A 22466-nucleotide genomic window follows, 5' to 3' on the forward strand; every position below is an offset into this window, starting at 1 on the left:
TCAAATTTCGTTCCGATTGATTAAGTTTTGAAGGAGGAAAGAGTCGAGAGTGGAACCTCGAATTTAAAAAAAAATTGAAATATCTTTTGAATGAGTTGTTATTAATGGACAATTTTTTTTTCGATAAATCTAGTTAATAACACTTGTATATTTAACTAAAATTCCCAAGTTGAAAGGGGGGCTCCTTTCCATTTTAGCATTTTCGCTACCGTGTCCTCTTAAGGCAACTTTTGGGACATACTAAATCATACTTTTTATCGGTCAGTCGCGACTTTACTGGATGTAGGTACCTTATTTTTCTCACGGGTCAAAACTGAAACGTGTTTAAACCGAAAACAATACTTGAGACTTAAAAAAGATCAAATGAAACAATGAACAGTGAAGTGTATTATACAACAAAGTGACTTTATATTTACACATTATATTTGAAGTCAATACGCGCCAAAAGTAAATATTTTATCGAATATGAAAAATCTTACATCAAATCGAAGCATCTAGAAAGCGTTCAACCATAAAGAACCAACAAAATGGATCGCGAACTCTATTCTGGCAAAGAGCGCCGTCGTTCCAGTATCTTCTCACTTCTCAAGCGGCAGAAGAATAAACAGAAGACTGGCGCGCCGAGGAAGTTCTCCGTCGATTCGGCCATTTTGTCCGACTTGAGCTGTCATGGGTTCCTGGAAAATCGGGGGAATGGAGGTGAGTTGCTTAATGCCACAGGACATTGGCGATCAAATATATGAAAGAGGCACGTTCCTCGCACACAGTCTGAGCTCGTGTAGGTGAACGCGTACTATGCTTGTATGAGTGAAATATGACAGGTCAACTGCGAGCTTTTGACAGGCGGTAACTGTGAGGTAACCGAGAAGGGGTGGGCGGCACGTTCAGCGGGGAACGAGAGTGGCCAATACTGTACGATAGTACTCTTTATTATACTGTGGTAATGCCATGGGATTGTGCATAAAGCCATCCATACTAATATTATAAATGTGTACGTCTTTCACGGCAAAACGGAACGACGAATTGACGTGATTTTTTAAGTGGAGATAGTTGAAGGGATGGAGAGTGACATAGGCTACTTATTGTCTCTTTCTAACCCCCACTTGCCATTTTAATGGGGGGTGGAAGTTGGCGTGCAGTGTGATGAAAAATACTTAAATTTACTGAGTGAATATTCACTTACACAGGCAAACAACTTTAGTATTTGACATTTTTTTTGCGATTTTATTGGTCCCCAAATTCTATAGTAAACATAGCTATGGTCACCCTTAGATTTTTGGTAGAATTGGTAAATATAGCCTATTATAAACTTGTAATTATTATAAATATTTTAATCGGGTTACTCACGTTTTAAAAGTCGCTACGCTACTCTTTGAAAAAGATCCTCGAAATGGATCGAAACATGTCGAGCGTTATATCGACTTTAAAAACGTGATTAACCCGCTTAAAATATTTTTTAAGTATATTTGAGTCTCACAGGAGTTTTATAGTTAAGATATAATGATTAGTCATACCACAGTATAATAAAGAGTACTATCGTACAGTGTGGGCACTGCCGCTCCTCGCTGAAACTGCCGCCCACCCGCTCTCGGTTACCTCACAGATACCGCCTGTACAAGCTTGGAGTCTTGTGTATTAAATAAAAATCCGTGATCTTAGTAAAGCTTCTAATCAAAGTTCCACAATAGGTACTTAAAGTTAAAATGTATGGAAAATTAAATAATTAAAAGTGAAGCGCACATGAGCGTATCTCAGAGCTAAGTGGTTCGCTAGGTGAGTAGAGAGGCGCGGGGCGAGGCATTCGGACTAACAGGTTTGGAGGTCCCCGGTCCCCGCTTCCTCTTCTGTGGTAGACGCCGCAACATCCTGGGGGCCCTTGGAGGCGTCAGCCTTCAAGGATTGATGGTCCTCGTCCAAAAGAGGGCAGAGGTATCTTACACCTCGTTTGTAGGTACCCGTGGCAGTAGCAATTTCAGCTACTCGCGCAATCCCGTCTGCGCCAGGAAACAGCTTGGCTATCCGTCCAAGCCGCCAGTGCATTGGAGGGGTATTCTCTTCCTTGAGAAGGACCAGATCACCCAATTGAAGAGGTCGTCCTGGAACACGCCACTTGGCCCGTTGCTGGAGCTCGCAGATGTACTCCATTTGCCAGCGGCGCCAGAAGTGCTGTCTCAATGCCTCGAGCCTCTGAAACCTGTCTAAACGGTTTGGGTTTAGATCCGCGAGGGTCGGCGACGGCAGCGAAGTGAGCGCGCGGCCGATGAGGAAGTGACCAGGGGTCAAAGGTTGGAAGTCGTTCGGAGAGGACGATAAAGGGCATAAAGGACGACTGTTTAGGATAGACTCCACTTGATTAAAGAGAGTTGCCAGCTCTTCGTAACTTAAATGAGCGTTCCCTAATATGCGCTTGAGGTGAAATTTGGCAGATTTGACTCCTGATTCCCACAAGCCACCAAAGTGAGCTGAGTATGCCGGTTGAAATTTAAATTTGATTCCCTCATTCGCTGCAAAATTGCAAACTGTATCTGAGTTTGATGAGAGATAATCGCTAATTTCTCTGGCCGCTCCTACAAAGTTACGTCCATTATCGCAAAAGATTTCGCGTGGTCGTCCTCTACGAGAGATAAAACGCCTTAGCGAGAGAATAAATGAGTCCGTAGACAGCGAACTAACTGCTTCTAAGTGCAGACATTTGTACCTAAAACAAACAAATATCGCTAAATAACATTTCGTAATTTTGCAACCTCTGCCATGCCTATCTGCAATCATAAAGGGTCCAGCGAAGTCAACGCCGACGCTAATAAAGGGAAAGTCAGGCGTTACGCGCTGAGAAGGCAGAGAGCCCATCAAAGGAGCAAAGGTATTGCCGGCTGCGCGGCGACAGGTGACGCATTGCTGCGACACGGTGCGCGCGAGCGCGCGGCCCGACACGGCCCACACAGACTCGCGAATGGCGACAAGAAGTAGCTGAGGTGGAGCATGCAAGAGACGGACGTGCTCCTGCTGAAACAGCAATTTAGTCAGTCTGTGTTTGGCATGTAAAAGCATTGGATGGCGTTTGTCAAATGCATAAAAAGAGGAAGACAGACGTCCGCCAACTCTGATGAGTTTGTCGTCTTCGTCGTAAAATGGGTTCAACGATAAAATAGGGTTTTTAGGGCCTAGAGGTTGCTTGTCACGCAACAATTTTAATTCTTGAGGAAAGCTAGACTGCTGTGACAAAGCGACCAATTTTTTGAAAGAAACATCGAGCTCCTCAGGTTGTAGCACACCCGCAGTTTTGTTGGAAGAAGGACGGGAATTGTGCGCAAACCTAAGTAAATATGCTACCGAACGTTGTAAGGTTTTTAATTTAGAATACCGATCGAAATCAATTAAATTATGGGGTTCAGAATCGCTCGTTATCGCGACGTTAACCTTTAGTTCGGGTAAATCGAGTTCCGAGTTGAGAGAGAACTGAGGCCAGTTATTCTGTGGCTCATACAAAAAACTTGGCCCGTTCCACCACATTTGCAAATCAGGTAAGCGACCAGCTTCGACTCCTCTAGATGGGTAGTCAGCCGGGTTTAAAGCGGTCGGAACGTGACGAAACTCACTGCCCTCAGTGAGTTCCAAAATGTGAGCCACGCGATTGGCGACAAACGTTTTTAATTTTGTTTGGTTCATTTTGAGCCATGCAATTACAATTGACGAGTCAGTCCAATAAAATTTCTGTGCGATCTGGCAGCGCAACGTCTTGGAAACAGCTGACGCGAGCTGTGCGCCTAGCAGGCAAGCACACAATTCCAAACGCGGCGTAGTTGTGGCCTGGACCGGTGAGACCCTAGCCTTTGCGCACAGCAACCTGACTACGCAGTCGCCCTTATCATTAGTCGACCTTAAATAAATACATGCCGCGTATGCTACTGAACTCGCATCACAAAATACGTGCATTTCGATGTGATTAGGCGAGTCGCAAAGGACGTGGCGAGGTACTTGGATCGAAGTTAAAGACGCTAAACCGTTAACAAAGAATTGCCAAGACTCGTTTATATGGCTAGGCACGGGAACATCCCAGTCAATTTTTTCAAGCCACAGTTTTTGAATTAAAATTTTAGGTATAATCGTCATTAAACATAAGAGGCCTAACGGATCGAATATTTTACACGAGTCCGATAAAATTGACCGTTTTGTGGGGTGGCCGACCTTGGCAGAATATTGAGTAGGAAAATGGATGATGTCTGCCTCAGAATCCCAGCCCACGCCCAACGTATGTGACGACGAGCTAATAATCAAGCTGCCTTTATTATCGTTCGAGCCTTGTGAGTCATTTAAAATTGACGATAAGTTTGAGCGATATTTACGCAAGGGAAAACAGCCAGCGGCTAGCGCACGCTCAACTGAGTCTTTGATGTAACGCAATTCCTCCTCTGTGTCTGAGCCTGTTAATAAATCATCGACTAGAAAATCATTTTGAATTATAGTTTTAATTTTTTCATCTGCGCATTCCTCACCCAATTGCCATAAACAGCGTGTGCTTAAAAAACTAGCACTCGAGTATCCGTAAGTGACTGTATTGAGTCGTAAAGTTTTTAAAGGTTCATTCTCATTGGAGCGCCAAAGAATTAATTGTAAATCGCGGTCGCACTCCTGAACCATGACCTGGCGATACATCTTGGCGATATCACCAGTCAAAACATATTTGTAGGTACGAAACCTCAAGAGAATATTAAATAGCGAGTCTTGAATTGTTGGCCCAACCATCTGTAGATTATTTATTGAATAGCCAGATGTGGTGGGGGCACTTCCATTGTAAACAACACGAAGCTTCGTAGATTCGCTGGAGGGCCTTTGCACAGCATGATGCGGCACAAAAAAAGAGGGGTCAGGAATGTCAGAGTCGGACACAGAGAGGTGACCTAATTCGGCATATTCATTAATAAATTGCTCGTAAGCCGATTTTAATTCAGGATTGCGTTTAAATCGCTTTTCTAATGCATAGAACCGTTTTTTAGCAAAGCGATAGGAATCGCCTAAACAGTCGGGTTCCGTAATTAATGGCAAACGTACGTGAAACCTTCCGTTATCGTCGCGATATGTGTGAGTGACAAAATGTTGCTCACATTCTGCCTCTAAATCTGTAAACGGTTGGCTAGGTTGGGGCACTTGCTCCAGCTTCCAGAATTTGGTGAGCGAGTCGTCAAGGTCTTCATTGGTCGTGTACAAATGATTGCACTGCAAAGGAGAATTTAAAGACCTATCGTTGAACATCAAAAATGGGTTATATTTACTAACCACTAACCAACCTAGTTTTGATTTGCGCAAAACAAGCGAATCGTGCCCTAAATCAATTTGCTCGCCCCCTACCAAGGTCCAAAAAACATCACCGCCAATTAAAATATCTACGGGACCCGGTCGATTAAACTGAGGATCGGCGAGTTTTTTATTACGCGGCCACTTGATGTTGGTGATATCAATAGGCTTTAGCGGCAAACTGCTGTTAATTTTGTCCAAAGCTAAACATGCGATGTCGAATTTTATATTTTGATCATGTTTAGATCGAATTTGAACGAAACAACGCTCGGGACTATTGGCTATAGGAACGTCAGATAATCCGAAAAGATTTTTATCACTGGGCAGCGGTGCCAATTGCAATTTTTGTTTATAATCTTTTGTGACAATAGAAGTCATACTTCCACAATCTAAAAACGCGCGCGCCGTTACGTAATTATCAGTAGCCGGGCTATATATGTCTACGTACGCGGTAGGTAAAAGTACCTGGTCCGAATGCGATACGGTCATATTAGACGACAACCCGGGAGCGGGCGCGGGCGCGGGTGCCGACTGCGGCAGAGGCGCGTCTACGGGCGAATCTGCAACCTGAGGAGTTTCCCTATGCAGCAATGTATTGTGGCGCTTCTTACATGTTTGACAAGCAGCTACTCTGCAGCGATAAGAAGTGTGCCCCTTCCGAAGACAATTAAGACAAAGGCGTAACCTTGACGCTCCGGAGATCCGGTCTTCAATGGACAGGGACAGGAATGACGAGCAATCGTAAATACGGTGCTCGCCGCCGCAGAACACACAGGCAGGAGGAGAGGCCGCGGCCGAAGTGGAGGGGGTGGCTGAAACCGCAAAACATTTGGTGCTAGACTTCTCACGCTTATTATTAGGCGAGGCAGCAGGTTCGCGTTTTTTATTATTATTCGTAATAGACTTATCAAATTTATTACGCTGAACCGATTCCAAAACGTCAGCACGTCCCTTTAAAAAACGATTAAAATCGGCCAATGACGGCAAGTCGTCATTTTGAAACGAATTATTTTTAAATTCCTCCCATTTTAAACTGGTGTTGCTGTCAAGTTTACTTGCGACCATATGAATGAGAAGCGTGTCCCATTTATCAGTAGGCTGGCCCAACGTATTTAAAGCTCTTAGGTTTTTAGACACATGATCCACTAAATAACGCAGGGACTTGGCCGATTCACGACCTATCGCTTGCAAATTAAACAGGGAGTTCAAATGGTTGCTAATCAGCTGTTTTTTGTTGTCATATCTCTCGCATAGGAGACGCCAGGCCTCAGCGTAGTTACCGTCCGACACTTCTAAATTACTTATTACTTGAGCCGCTTCACCTTCTAAATAAGAGTTTAGGTAGTGAAACTTGTGAATCGGCTTGACGTTGTCGGAACTGTGAATGAGAGAATCGAATGTGTCTCTGAACTCGAGCCACTTAAAATACGAACCATCGAAACTAGCGATTTTAATCACAGGCAAACGAAAATTTAAACCATTACATGTGTTATCATGTCCACAGTTACTTTGAACCTCAGACTTTACGCTGGCGAAATCAGATCTTTCAGCTGTCCTATCAATGATCTTCTGGGCCGTGGCAATAAGAGAAATAAAATCATTTTCCATCTCTTCTCTTATGTCAATTTCGGCTTGCATATCTGATGTAGTCGAAATCTCTATTTGGGTTTGGACCTGGTCAAACTGTGTGAACATAGCGCGAAAACGATCCAACTTCAAAGAAAGTTCGTCTACATCCTTTGAGGAAATATTTTCCTGAGAATTTAATTCAGCGATGTAATTTTTAAATTTGGTAATACGTCCTTTAATTGACGTTCTAGTAGGGATCGGAGTAGTCATTTTAATTGTTAAGATCTGATTTCAATTAAAACAGCGAATGAGAAAATTAAAAATAAATAAAATTGTATAAATACGTAAATTTGGCCTAAGTTCGCAGTCACAGTGGTTGGCTCGGGCGGCAACAGTGCTGTGCGGAATGCAGGAGTCAGCGGAAAGCGCGGCGCAGCTGTGCGGAGTAGTTGTTGTTGCCGGGCAGATGCGGCCGGGCCTTATCTGTAACACGATTGCACAAACACTTGTATTTTTTGCGTTTAGATTTAACTGCGCAAAATAAGTTAAACCGCTGTACACTATTCGTAGGTAAATTAAAATTATAATAGGCGCATGAAATGAAGAAATGCTTTAGGTATAATTTATGAAACCTAAGTAGGTATAGCGTAATTTTTCACTCAAATAAGCGTTTTTATGCTTCTTAAATAGTTTTAAATGCTTAATTTAGCTCAATAGGCTTTAAATGTGGCTCTAAAGCAGCGACTAGCAATTAAAGAGAATACGTGGCTAAAAAATGATTGCGTCACTTGTGCAAAAAAAAACATACAATTAACTTTAAGCACAGTAAAGAGTGAAGAATGGCAAAGCTAATTAATCAAGATGGGGGGGAAAATACGACGGAAAAATAGGAAAATGAAGGAATGGTGCACTTCCCTTGCTAAACCTTGGCTGCGGCGTGATTTGACCGGCGGGCTTGAAGTAAGGGGGTTTGCAACTTCCACAAAATGGCGTCGTAAATGTCCGTTGTCTCTATGCAGTCCCACTGGCGTCGTAGAAAACTGTAGTCCAAAGGGCGTCGTGGAAAAATACTGCGTAGACACTGGCTCATCCAAATATTTCCACGTTGATGCTGTTGCCTTCTTCAAAGTAAAATTCCGTGACTCGGGCAGAAGCTTTCTTAGCGTGTTTAATCAATTTAGATCACGTCGTAGGGTCACCATGTACAAGCTTGGAGTCTTGTGTATTAAATAAAAATCCGTGATCGTAGTAAAGCTTCTAATCAAAGTTCCACAATAGGTACTTAAAGTTAAAATGTATGGAAAATTAAATAATTAAAAGTGAAGCGCACATGAGCGTATCTCAGAGCTAAGTGGTTCGCTAGGTGAGTAGAGAGGCGCGGGGCGAGGCATTCGGACTAACAGGTTTGGAGGTCCCCGGTCCCCGCTTCCTCTTCTGTGGTAGACGCCGCAACACCGCCTGTCAAAAACGCGAATAGTCAACCTGTCATATCTCTCATACAAGCATGTTAGTCGTTCACCTATACGAGCTTAGAATATGTGCGTTGTAACGCGCCTCTATCATATATTTGATCGCCAGTGTCCGAGATGTGGTCATACTAGGGTTGCAAAAAAAAACGGTTTTTTCTGGCTTGCAAAAAAAACCTGAAAAAAAAAACCGTGAAAAAAAACAGTTTTTTTTCTGGAGTATGTTTTTTTTCTTAAGGTCTCAAAATTTGCAGAACAGTTAATACTTTTATACGGTTTTTAGATTTTATGTTAACTATTAAACAAATTTAATTACATAGCTTTAATTTCTGGTTTTATAAAACTAACATTTACACAATATGTGGTTAGTAGTTATCGCTATTTACTGTTGGCAACACCACCGCCTCTCCACGCTGCATCGGGGATTCCCCAATAAATGTTTGTATACTGAATGTTTATCGAATTAAAATGTACGTTATTGTTATTGACACGTGACAAATCACGAAAAACCGTTATTGTCGTATTATTTGTTCATCTGAAAAAAAAACCATATTTAGAAAAAAAAAACCATAGTGCTTGGTTTTTTTACATGTTTTCATAATTCTGAAAAAAAAAAAACATTTGGGTTTTTAATATTGTCTTCGGTTACCGCGATAGTTACTCATGAAATAAAACTGTGAGGCATTTGATTTGTATGCTGTTGGACATTTGCAGTTTGTTTTTGTCAATTTTGTGTAGATTAATTGGTTAATTATTTTTTAACATAGTAATGGTAATTTTTTTGAATATTGTATAACTAGCTTTATTAATAGTGTGTGAACCTGCCTTAAAAATCTACATTATTTGTGGTCATGGTTCGTTAATATTTCTTGTATGTGGGTAGCTTTTGCACATTGTAATTTTTCCTCAGTCACCCGTTGACCACGAACGCTGTAAAGAGTTCGAAACGTCGGGATGAATTTTAAATTCATTATACGCGATTTAATCCGTTTCCATAGTTTTATTTGGGTTTCTTTTCTGTTTGCAACCCTAGGTCATACTGAACTCTTGCGGTGGTGGCAAGTCGGAGCTTTGACCGGCATTGTATGCTAGCATTGATAACAAAGTTCCATAAACGACCCACTAATAATACTTATTATATCACTTACATTATCATGGACACCTGATAAGCACGTTATTTATCTCTATCGTGTCACCACTGTCACCCACCTAAGGCAATGGTTTCACCAAAAGCGAGTAATAAGCCCAGCTGTCGGAGAGGTAAACGAAGAAAAGATACATACATACATACATACATACAATCACGCCTGTATCCCATAAAGGGGTAGGCAGAACACATGAAACTATTAAAGCTTCAGTGCCACTCTTGGCAAATAAGGGGTTGAAAGAAAACGAAACTATGGCATTACAGTGACAGGATGCCAGCTTCTCGCCTACGCCACAATTTAACCCAAAAAGAAATTTAAGAAACGATAGTTTATTTTATTTTTTGGAGAAACAACAGAAGTATGAAATACTAGCTTTTGCCCGCGGCTTCGCACGCGTTACATTCGAAAATTGCGGAATGTTCCATACAAACTTCCACCCCCGGTTTTAGGGAAGTGGGGGGTTAGAAAGAGACAAAAAGTAGCCTATGTCACTCTCCATCCCTTCAACTATCTCCACTTAAAAAATCACGTCAATTCGTCGCTCCGTTTTGCCGTGAAAGACGGACAAACAAACAGACCAACAGCGGCTGCGGCTACAAGCCGATTCCCACCGGGTTGCCTAAATGTGATTACTAGTAAAGTACCTAATGTTAAGGTAGGCTTCTTTTTGCTCAGTGTTGCCTATCAGAAATTTTCACCAGCCGCCACTGAAACAGACACACACACTTTCCCATTTATGATATTAGTATGGATTATACATACATACATACACTCACGCCTGTATCCCATAAAGGGGTAGGCAGAGCACATGAAACTACTAAAGTTTCAGGGCCACTCTTGGCAAATAAGGGGTTAAAAGAAAACGAAACTATGGCATTGCAGTGACAGGTTGCCAGCCTCTCGCCTACACCACAATTTAACCCATATCCCATGGTCGCCTTCTACGACACCCACGGGAAGAAAGGGGGGGGGGGGGGGGTGTAACAGATATAGCGAGCGATTTACAGTGCATCGCTCTGAGATGAAGTATTTTTTTTTTTATACCACGTCGGTGGCACTGGCAGACAGGTATACGGCCCGCCTGATGGAAAGCGGTCACCGTAACCTATCGACGCCCGCAACTCAAGGGGTGTCACGTGCGCGTTGCCGACCCATTAGAAACTTGTACACTCCTTTTTTGAAGAACCCCATACTAAGTATGAAATATCATGAGTCTCTTTTATTTACCCGGGAGCATTATCTCTTGTTGGTTTCTACCGCCCGATAGCTCATCGGTTACTCCATAGATTAAATATAATATCATACCATCCCATACATTAAAATGCGACCGCCTAATAACGCGCATACACTACACCTCACGTAGATGGCGCCGCAAAAATGTCTTGTAGCTTTCAATTATACTTGTAGATGGCGTTAATTGTCACTTTAGACAGATTTATGGCTCGAAAACGACGCTTAACGCCAATCTACAAATAATCGATCGATGGCAACAAAGCATTTTTTCGTGGCGCCATCTATGTGTGGTGCGCATTCTTGGTGGTGCGTCTTCATTCGACACCCCTGCTTGGGTGTGAGTGGCCCCTTCCGCGCTGGGCGCTGTGAGGGCTGTGTCGGGTGCGCATTCTTAAGCGGTCGCATTTTTAACCCCCGACGCAAAAACGACGGGGTGTTATAAGTTTGACGTGTCTGTCTGTGTGTGTGTCTGTCTGTTTGTCTATCTGTCTGTCTCTGTGTGTGTGTCTGTCCGTGGCATCGTAGCTCCCGAACGGATGAACCGATTTAGATTTAGTTTTTTTTTGTCTGAAAGCTGAGTTAGTCGGGAGTGTTCTTAGCCATGTTTCATGAAAATCGGTTTACTATGTCGCGGTCGGGGGTTTTTTCAATATTTTTTCTACTCCCGTACTGTTATTCGTGAGTTACAAGGTCGTGCATAGAACTTTAAAACCCTACATAAAAGATGTCAGGACAAGTCTATCTAGTCTATACCCTGAAAACATTTAGTAGCAGTAACACGATATAGCTGTTAAAGTTCAGTAAATACATTGCTACCAACTTAACAAACCAATTCGCAGAGTCGAGACTCCTTCGTTTTCTGCTGCGTTCATTGGCGACGCGTCGAATCGCATTCAAATGTATGAGAACTCGATTCAACTCGGCTCGATTCGTCTTAGTGGCCAGGCTTCAAAGAACCATACCATAGACAGTTTTATTTTCATGTTTGCACTCAAACTGCATATTCAAAATGGTAGGCGGTCCACTAGATAACTAAGATGACTGAAAGTAGGTATTTGTTGAATTTATAATTTTCTTTCAAAATAAGTGCTTGGTCGTAGAAAAAGTATTGTATGCAACGGTGTTTAACTGAGTCAAAAAATGCTCGTGGCGTCTTTATTAACAATTTTCGGCTTCGCCTCAAAGTGTTACCCACGCCACTCACCTTTTTTGACCTCTTTTAACCACCAGTTGCATAAAATACTATAAATTTTGTGGTTAGGTTATAATGTATGGGATGATCTTCTTATATTTCATCTATGGTTACTCGCTTCTAGTGTGATTTGTGCCTTACATTCGTTGAAGGTCAAACATGCCAAATATAAGAAGTAAACTTTATACTACTCATACAAACGCTTACCTCATATCAAAGAGGATCGAGTATTATAGAGAGTTACTGTCGAAGTAAAATGTGTAATCACAGTGCATAGACTGCCATCTCTTGACACAGGCTTAAAACTTTTGAACCCCAGTTTTGACAATTTGGCCCATATTCTTAGCTAAGAATATGGGCCAAATTAATCAAGCTTAATTATCAAGCTTGATATGTGTTAAAATGTCAAATATTAATATTAGCGTCATCTAGCTGAGCGTACCCCAAAGGTGTAATGCCATCTAGGCCACCGTCCCTTTTTCATTATGGTACTGAGGTACGTATTTTTCTTAGACTTTATCTGTCTATACGGAGTTTTATATGTCTTTGCCTCATATGAATACCCGCTTTTAAAAACAAACTGTAACTTCGAAGCTTAAACTTCACATTACTTTAACATATATCTCATTAGTATAGTTTTACATTAACATTCCATTGTAATATGACGCTTATTAGAACAGATTAAAGTATACTTTGCAGTGTAAAGGATAGTATAGAGGATAAAGTATACTTTTTTAAATTCAGTATTTTATCAACCTTCGGTGCGCGCGTTCGTTTAAGTGCATGGTTCATAAAATGCACATAATTTTACATTATGTTATGTGTGTGATGTTTTGTGGTGTTTTGTGAAAGTGGGTCGATAAGTGGTTGTGTGTAATGTCAAATAGGTTTTAAACAATATTTTTATCAAACAACATTGTGAACTAAAATTAGAACACTATTTATATGACTTGATTGGGCTTTTAGAAATGAATGAAATACGTTTTGTTGAGCGTGCAACGCACATGAAGCATCCTTGTAGACGTCCATAGGTTATGGTGACCGCTTACCTTAAGCTTATTTGTCGCCAAAAGATTTATATCACCTAACAATAAATTGTTTTACTTTTGACGTTTGCCTTGGTCCTACACTCAGTTTTTTTTGTACTTTTGTGTTTTTTTTTTAATCATACATTTTATATAAATTTATTGAAAATAATAAACGTTGAAGTTATTGTTCAAAATGTTTTCCTTAATTAGGTTACTTTATAACAAAAAGTTGACTTTTAATACACAAAAAAGTGTCAAAAACTTAGAATGCCCAAAGTTACTTTTTGTTTTTGTTTCATATCTTGAAGGATATTTAAAAATACTTAATTGACTATAAATTATGTGGAATTGCATGTAAATCCCTGAGCAGCATAAAAGCATCATTAATATAAATTCATATTAAAAAAGACAAGATTTATAATCTGTCTAAGGTCAATACATCGGAAGCACCTACAGTATATGACACTATGTTTTAAGAAAAAAATTGTCGGTCATAAATAGTCTTCTAGTGCAACTTTGCCCCCTTGTAAAACAAATAACTATTGTTTTTTATCAGCTTGACGACTGTTACACCATGTAGACCACATGTCTATTATAAATAAATTAAAATAATATTTATTTATGTACAACGGACACATTGACCAAGTCCCATAGTAGGCTTATGGTATGGATACTTACTCAAAATGGGTTATATCTTATACTAGCTTTTGCCCGCGGCTTCGCTCGCGTTAGAAAGAGACAAAAAGTAGCCTATGTCACTCTCCATCCCTTCAACTATTTCCACCTAAAAAATCACGACAATTCGTCGCTCCGTTTTGCTGTGAAAGACGGACAAACAAACAGACACACACACTTTCCCATTTATAATATTAGTATGGATGTATATTAAATATAACTACAGAATTACATATACTTGAATACACAGTGAATGACTCAGGAACAAATATCTGTGTTCATTACATAAATAAATGCCCTTAACAGAATTCGAACCTGGTACCTAACAATATCATCGGTTTTGCGTGAAGAATCACTTCACTAGTATCACTACCCACTAGGCATATTAGTGTGTAGTGTCTATATACACTATATGCATAATTATTACATTTTCCTGTACATTTTATAATCTCTCTTCCTTAAAATAACGACTTTTCTATACTGCCGGCGTATCATGCTTCCAATTTTATCACTTATCCACGTGGATAAAGCATCCGTCACGCTTTGGCAAGTATTATTTATTGTTTTAATGTAAGTATTGTCTATCTATTGTATGTTTATGTAGTTCAAATTTAATTGCACGAAATAATGGATTATTTTTGTAATTTTTGCATGCTCAGTTGTGAGTAGAGTACACTGTACCACTGATTGTATGTTACCATCTATGCACCCACTGTATTCTGGCAAATAAATACTTTGTATCTTGTATCTTGTATGTCAGTGTGAAAGTGACAGATGTCTTATCCATGTGGATAAGTGATAAAATTGGAAGCATGATACGCCGGCAGGCTACTTTTTGTCTCTTTCGAACCTTCGACTTCACTAACTTGGGGGGAGGGGATATAAAGGAGCATTCTGCAATTTTCGAATTTAACACAAGCAGTACTTCTATAAATCTTTTTAAAGATAAATAAATATAGCTCAATAAATATTATAGGACCACAGATTTCGGGAGATAGGTCATGCCGGGCGATTTGTATAGAATACGCCTGTCGCAAGGTCTGCGCAACCCACACAAAGCACCAGTAATTGTAAAGATAATGCACGCACACACCTAATCCACACACACTTGTAGCTGGACGCTCCTATTGCGCAATACACGCGCATCATTTCAATGGTTGTGTACATGCGAACGATAAGCGAGCGCGATCGCGCACGCACACAACGATAAATAGCGGGAACGCCTCGCCTCGTTTCCGAGAAAAATGTCTCACTGAGTGAATCGTTTTGTACACCGTTCATTGCGGCGCAAAACACTACACTGTTTACAATATGTTCCTTGTGTAGCCGCAATGTATAATTAACGTTTTAAAGCACAAGCAAACGTAAGGTTACATGGTACAACTCGGAGTATTACGTTGAATTCGTGTTTTATGTGAAATAAAAGGAAATAAATAGTATTTACCTATGAAATGTTATCCTATCGGCTTGGAAATTATTCAGGTCACTGCGATGTTTGCAAGTTATTATTGCACACTTCGGCATTTTGGATAAAACTCGTTTTTCGTCGGTGAACAGCGCGCGTGTACACTCGATGACAGCGGACGGCGAACTGGCGGCGGTGTAGGCCCAATGGGCCTACATCTGCGACCAGGCCGCGCGCGGCTTGTCCTCTCTATAGAATTTTTTCCTCTGAGTATAGGACATTCTTACACAGATTGACTGAGTCCCACAGCTCAAGAAGGCTTGTGTTGTTGGTACTTAGACAACGATATATCCATACTAATATTATAAATGGGAAAGTGTGTGTGTCTGTTTGTTTGTCCGTCTTTCAGTGCCAAACGGAGCGACGACTTGACGTGATTTTTTATGTGGAGATAGTTGAAGGGATGGAGAGTCATATAGGCTTGTTTTTGTCTCTTTCTAACGCGTGCAAAGCCGCGGGCAAAAGCTAGTATAATATATAAATACTTTTATAGACATAGAAGACATCCATAACTCAGGAACAATATCTGCGCTCATCACACAAATAAATGCCCTTACCGGGATTTGAACCCGGGACCGCGGCGTAGCAGCCAGGGTCATTACCGACTGCGCCAGACCGGTCGTCAAAAAATCACTTGAAAGTTTATATTAAATGGCAAAGTCTATTTCTATCATCATACTAATAGGTGCTTGTACTATTTTCGCCTCTCCATATTTTCAAGAGCCGTTTTACGATATTTCCGCTAACACTAATGGAGTACTAGCTTTTGCTTTAGCTTCGCTCGCGTTAGAAAGAGACTATAAGTAGCCTATGTCACTCTCCATCCCTTCAACTATCTCTAAAAAATCACGTCAATTCGTCGCTCCGTTTTGACGTGAAAGATTGACAAACAAACAGACACACACACTTTCCCATTTATAATATTAGTATGGATATAGTACTAGCTTTTTCCCACAGATGTCATATATACCATAGATCAAGCAAACGTATCTACTTAGCGTGTCAAATGAACTCAGTGAAATCCACTGAGTTGTCCGTCTTTAATCGCAGCTTGCAGCTTTCGTGCGTCAGATTTTGTAAGTTGAAGTCAATAATAACATTAAAAATGCCTCGTTACGTGATATTTAATTACAACAACACAAAAATTATGAACACTCAAGAGGCCTGAGACATATTTAAAATCACAGGCAAGTAACAACTTCAGTACAAAATCTGACACGCTCAGCCGCCATACAAATAGATGAACTTGTTTCTTCTATCTAAATCTAGTTCTGTGCTTTTTCCCTTGGCTTCGCTCGCGTTAGAAAGAGACAAAAGGTAGCCTATCTCACTCTCCATCCCTTCAATTATCTCCAACTAAAAAATCTCGTCGCTTCGTTTTGCCGTGAAATACGGACTAACAAACAGACACACACACTTTCCCATTTATAATATTAGTATGGATAACCCAACCGTATTGCACTGATGGAGTGTTCAATACGATCACATACTATTATTATTATTTTTTTTGTAATTATTGTTCAACATCTATTTCTTTTTTTTAAATTAATTATTAAATTTATTTGAGAGTATTTTCTATTTTTAAAATGTAATATTGTATTGTACCCTAATTATGATAATTTAACTTTAACTTTGACATGTAAAATTGTTAATTTTATGAATAAATGAATATGAATATGAATACATATTCTAATCGTAATACTATAATGATATTTAATTAGTTACTCTTATCTTCTCTGAGTTCTGTTGCGTTTGATTAATCATATACCACGTGTTTGACTAAAAAAATTTGATAGTCTTGATATTTGGCAGTCACAGTCTGAAAAAACCGACCAAGAGCGTGTTTTCCGTATGTTTGATGTTGTTTTCAAAAACCGTTCAATATATCAAGATCAAAATTATTTTCCGAAAAAGTCTGTATAAAGTTCTACTTTTGTTATTTTTTTTTTTTCATATTTTCTAAACATATGGTTCAAAAGGTAGAGAGGGGGGACACACTTTTTTTATTTTAGTAGTGATTACTTCACTTTAGGAGCGATTTTAGTACCTAAACCCCTATTCATTTTTGACTTTACCCTAATAAAAAAAATCCCCTTTTTATTTTACCACTTTGTTGGCGTGATTGATATACATATTGGTACCAAATTTCAGCTTTCTAGGGCTAACGGTCACTGCTGAGATTATCCGCTGACGGACGGACGGACATGGCGAAACTATAAGAGTTCCTAGTTGACTACGGAACCCTAAAAAACACCATGACGTGTACCTACTGATTTACTATGACAACGAGCGTCATGTAAGGCTCTTATTGTTCAACAAAATGACCTAGAACAAGCTAACCTTCATGAAACTATGTCTGTTGAGTACCTAATGTCTGTTTGTGACATGAAGCTGGTTCAGACATCTGTCTGTTACGTAAATAATTGTTCCGAAGGCCCTGAAAGTGTACGGAATACCATCCCTATTCATTTTGTCGAGGAAATAAATAATGTACATACTTACAACTAGCTTTGGCCCGCGGCTTCGCTCGCGTTAAATTCTGAAACAGCGGAATGCACCATACAACGTTCACCCCCCCCCCTTTTAGGGAAGTGGGGAGTTAGCAAGAGACAAAAAGTAGCCTACGTCACTCCATCTCCTTAGCTGCCTCCACTTAAGAGGGCTTTCATGTGAAAAATAGTGAAATCGCAACCGAGCGCTTAATCGTACCGTGTGTGGTATCAAATTAAAGAGCTTTCCGAGTAGTTTACAAATATATAACATATTATAGGACTTTTTCTACTTGGTCTAACAAAATATGAGAAAATGTCCAGAAGTGGCAATAATTGTGACGGGGAAGGCTTGTTTTCAAAAAATTGCCAAAAATATATAGTAGAAATTTATAATCACTAAAGCCTTAAGAGCAATTTAAGTAAACGTTGCAGATTATTTTTTTACGAAAATAACTCCGATGTGATGTAGATTTTCAAAGAAATTGTCACTTAATTTTAGGTAATTTCTGAAAGAAATTGAATTCGTCTTAGCCTTGTTTACTCTTTTTAAAAACCTTATAATAAAAATGTAGTCTGAGAAGTTTGTAGTACAGGATACATGTATTATAAATTTACCAGTTTCAGTATTCCAAATTGTCCAAATTTTACAAATAAGATCGACTAATCCAGCACTATGGGTTTCCCTAAACGTGCATCAGAGAAAAATTCGTAATTAATTTAGTGAGTAAGTTTTCTAAAATCCAGTCTGATAAGTATCAAGATAATGCTCTAATTGAAACTTGAATTAAATATATCTATTAGATAACGGAAAGTGTAGTATTTCACCGACTAAAACTATCAATTTTACATTATTTTGACGTTTTTCTCGAAAGCAGCCTTAAAAACTCACGTCAATTCGTCGCTCCGTTTTGCCGTGAAAGACGGACAAACAAACACACACACTTTCTCATTTATAATATTAGTATGGATGAATGTCATTTATGTTTGGTCAAATATAATTAGTTTCTCTAAGAAAGTTGAGTCTTAACTCAAATCATTTTTTTTATACCACGTCGGTGGCAAACAGGTATACGGTCCGCCTGATGGAAAGCGGTCACCGTAAGCTATGGACGCCTGCAACTTGAGGGGTGTCACATGCGCGTTGCCGACCCATTAGAAATTTAATGACTGAAGAAGTGTATCGCCACTGCATGTTTGCACAAATGCTTTTTTGGGGAATAAAATATAGACTTGTTTTGACATCTATAAGGTGGGATTTAAATGATGTGTGCACGACCCTGTAAATGACGAATAAAAGTACGGGTACGGACTCCCGTACCCAAAAAAAGAGTTAAATGTTAGTTAGACACAGTACATTACCACATCTCAGACACTGGTGATCAAATATATGAAAGATGCGCGTATGAGTGAAATATGACAGGTCGACTGTTCGCGTTTTTAACAGGCGGTAACCGAGAGGGGGTGGGCGGCACTTTCAGCGGGGAGCGGGAGTGGCCATACTGTACCATCATCATTGGCCTTAACGTCTATTGCAGACGATTTATGGTGTAATTGTCTACGACAACAGGTTCCTGCGCGGGGCGCGGGCGCCGGGGGCATGAGCCCCACCACCGACCATTAGCTCCAGCGGCTGCCATAGCGCCGCACGCGTCTTATCTTACTTAAATCTCTTTTTGTATCATTTTTGGATATTATATCCTTATACCTAAACTTCATTAGTTTTACTTGCACCTTAATCGCCTGCAAGTTATTGGCGACCGTGACAGGACCGCCTCGATTCGAGGAGCACCTTCTCTGATGACTTATGACCGATGACCGCAGGACTGACAAGAGAAGTTTGCGGAAATCTGCGCTGAAACACCTTGGCGTCGCTTCTGTCTCTTATCAGCGAGTGCAGCAGACCATGACTCATCGCAAATGTTGCGACCCTCCACAATGCATTTGCGCCACTCCGTTCGTTGTTCTGTACCATAGTACTCTTTATCATACTGTGATATTACTAAGAAGCTGTAATGAAAAAAATATGATTCTTTATAATTCTGGTAATAAACATTAAATAAATGTCATATACAAAGAAAAAGTGACCAAGGCCTCCAGTGTTCCGAGCTTTTCAGTGTTCAGAGTTTTTCTTTATATATGACATTTAACATTATAGTAGTGTTACTACTTAAAAATACAAGTTAAAATATTTTCTATGAAAATAATTTAATTTGTTCTTAGAATTCTGCTAATGATGCTGATGACATACCTACTCAATATTTTTTAGGTACTTATTTACGACAAGCGCGGAATTTTTAAATCTTTGTGCACATACTAGTATTACATAGTTTGGCAAACATAATTTTAATGCCTACTTAAGCCTACACTAGCGGAGTTACTGATAAATAAAAAGTAAAATTGCGCACATAAATTCACACCTGTGTTCCCACAAAGGGTAGGCAGAGTACACGCAACTGCTAAAGTGTCAGTGCTTCTCATAGCGATTAACAGGTTGAAAAAAAATTAAATTGGTAAATCGCAGTGACAGGTTGCTAAGTCATGGACCACAACTGAACCCAAATCCCAGAGTCGACTTCTACGTCACCCACGGGAGAAAGGGAGGTGGTGAAATTCTTAGCGTTTCACCATACGGATAAAATTTGCCTATAATTTTATCTAAGTATAAGAAACTTTCGCGATTTTTTGGGACTATTTACCAAGCGGACTTCGGGCTTGAACCGTAATGACGCCAGAATACCTATTTGAAGCTTTATTCATTTGAACTTTTGAATGTTTTCAAATTATAAGTATATTCGCTGCGCCGCGGTCCCGGGTTCGAATCCCGGTAAGGGCACTTATTTGTGTGATGAGCACAGATATTTGTTCCTGAGTCATGAATGTTTTCTATGTATATAAGTATTTATACAGTATGTAAACTAACGAAAACCATTTACTGTAACCCGTAAATGTCCAGGTGATACTGAGAAACTTTTACTATGGGATCAACCCCGAAATCACGAAAATATCTTCTGACAGTTTCATAGGTAGTTTTATTTTATAGTAAGTATTTCCTATGGGAGAGTAAATTTTTATTTCGCGTTTTGGGTGTTGGTCCCATAGTAAAAGTTTCTCAGTATCACCTGGACATTTACGGGTTACAGTAAATGGTTTTCGTTAGTTTACATACTGTACCTATATTATATATATCGTAGTCTGAGTACCCACAACACAAGCCTTCTTGAGCTTACCGTGGGCCTCAGTCAATCTGTGTAAGAATGTCCTATAATATTTATTTATTTTATTTATTCGCCATCCATATATATTTGGGCTGCCGTGCTGCTCAGAAATATCTGAACACACATCTAACCATTTGACAATAGACGATGACGATATACGTACTAATATACGTAGAAAACATCCATGAGTTAGGAACAAATATCTGTGCTCATCACTTACCGGGATTCGAACCCGGGACCGCGGCTTAGCCAGCAAGCGTCAATATTCAGATATTTGTGATCGCCTTAGCGGCTATTTATGATATATTTTATGGCCACTGTTATACACACTGTGTTACAGATATTTGTTCCTGAGTCATGGATGTTTTCTATGTATATAAGTATTTGTAATATCTGGGCAACCGAGCTTCGCTCGGTTCTGTTTCGTATCCTTGACATGTGTCGCCATCTAGTTCAAAAATGAATAGTACCTACATCGAGCGAAAGAATTCTCAGCCTTAACAACACAACTACTCCACACGAGATGGCGCGCATTTCGCCACAAAAACTCAAATAGTGTATTTTCTATTCGTTTTAGCCTTGACCTGTGTCGCCATCTAGTGTTTGCTATAAATAGTACTTACATCGACCGAAAGAATTCTGTCTTAACAGTACAACTACTGCACACGAGATGGCGCGCGAAGAAAAACGCATGAAAACTCGAAAATTCGCGTTTTCCGGGACCTAAGGATAAGTTAGACCGATTTTTCACCCCCAAAAACCCCCACATAACAAATTTCTGCGAAATCGTTAGAGCGGTTTCCGAGATCGTCAGTGTAAATAAATATATATATAAATAAATAAATAAATATACAAGAATTGCTCGTTTAAAAGTATAAGATAAGATATTGTGTCGTTGCCCGTGTGGTGACGGGTTAAGAATTTCACCACTCCCTTTCTTCCCGTGGGTGTCGTAGAAGGCGACTGTGGGATATGGGTTAAATTGTGGCGTAGGCGAGAGGCTGGCAACCTGTCACTGCAATGTCACAGTTTCGTTTTCTTTCAACCCCTTATTTGCCAAGAGTGGCACTGAAACCTGAGTAGTTTCATGTGCTCTACCTACCCCTTCATGGGACACAGGCGTGATTGTATGTATGTATGTATGTATATTATGTATATCGTTGTTTGAGTACCTGCAGCACAAGCCATCTTGAGCTTACCGTGGGGCTCAGTCAATCTGTGTAAGAATGTCCTATAATATTTATTTACTGTACTGTATGGAAAAACTCGCCATCTTTTCGCAATATTATCTGTTGTCATAAAGTAATGTTTGTTATGATGCCCGTTATCATATGCGGTAAGACTGCGGCTTGGTACTGAAGGCCGTCTCGAATGTTAAGATTACCTGTACGTCATCTACGTGTAAGGTGTATTGGGATAATGGTGAATGGGAGAGTGTGTGTGTTTGTTTGTCCGTCTTTCACGGCAAAACGGACGAATTCACGTGATTTTTTAAGTGGAGATAGTTGAAGGGACGGAGAGTGACATAGGCAACTTTTTTGTCTTTTTCCATTTCCACACTTCCCGGAAATTTCGTTTTTTAGGGTTCCGTAGTCAACTAGGAACCCTTATAGTTTCGCCATGTCTGTCTGTCCGTCCGTCCATCTGCGGATAATCTCAGTAACCGTTAGCACTAAGAAAGCTGAAATTTG

At 40.0% G+C, this 22466-nt stretch overlaps 2 protein-coding genes across 2 annotated transcripts in view; one reads left to right on the forward strand and one right to left on the reverse strand.

The window, feature by feature from the left end:
• Window positions 1–22466, forward strand: part of LOC125239466 (oxysterol-binding protein-related protein 8) — a 127941-nt gene that overhangs the window by 68411 nt on the left and 37064 nt on the right. The gene's annotated exons all lie outside the window — the stretch shown is intronic.
• LOC125239464 lies at window positions 1734–7444 on the reverse strand. Its single transcript, XM_048147074.1, has 2 exons — window positions 7206–7444; window positions 1734–6104 (listed from the first exon to the last, which is right to left on the reverse strand). The coding sequence occupies exon 2, from the start codon at window positions 5779–5781 to the stop codon at window positions 1807–1809; it is 3975 nt and encodes a 1324-aa protein (XP_048003031.1). The 5' UTR covers window positions 5782–6104; window positions 7206–7444; the 3' UTR covers window positions 1734–1806.

Source organism: Leguminivora glycinivorella, chromosome 25 (assembly GCF_023078275.1).
Source record: "Leguminivora glycinivorella isolate SPB_JAAS2020 chromosome 25, LegGlyc_1.1, whole genome shotgun sequence".
Lineage (NCBI taxonomy): Eukaryota > Metazoa > Arthropoda > Insecta > Lepidoptera > Tortricidae > Leguminivora > Leguminivora glycinivorella.

Bases quoted from the DNA above. Each gene is read 5' to 3' on its own strand.
- LOC125239464 (XM_048147074.1), bottom strand. From the start codon at position 5,781: ATGACCGTATCGCATTCGGACCAGGTACTTTTACCTACCGCGTACGTA.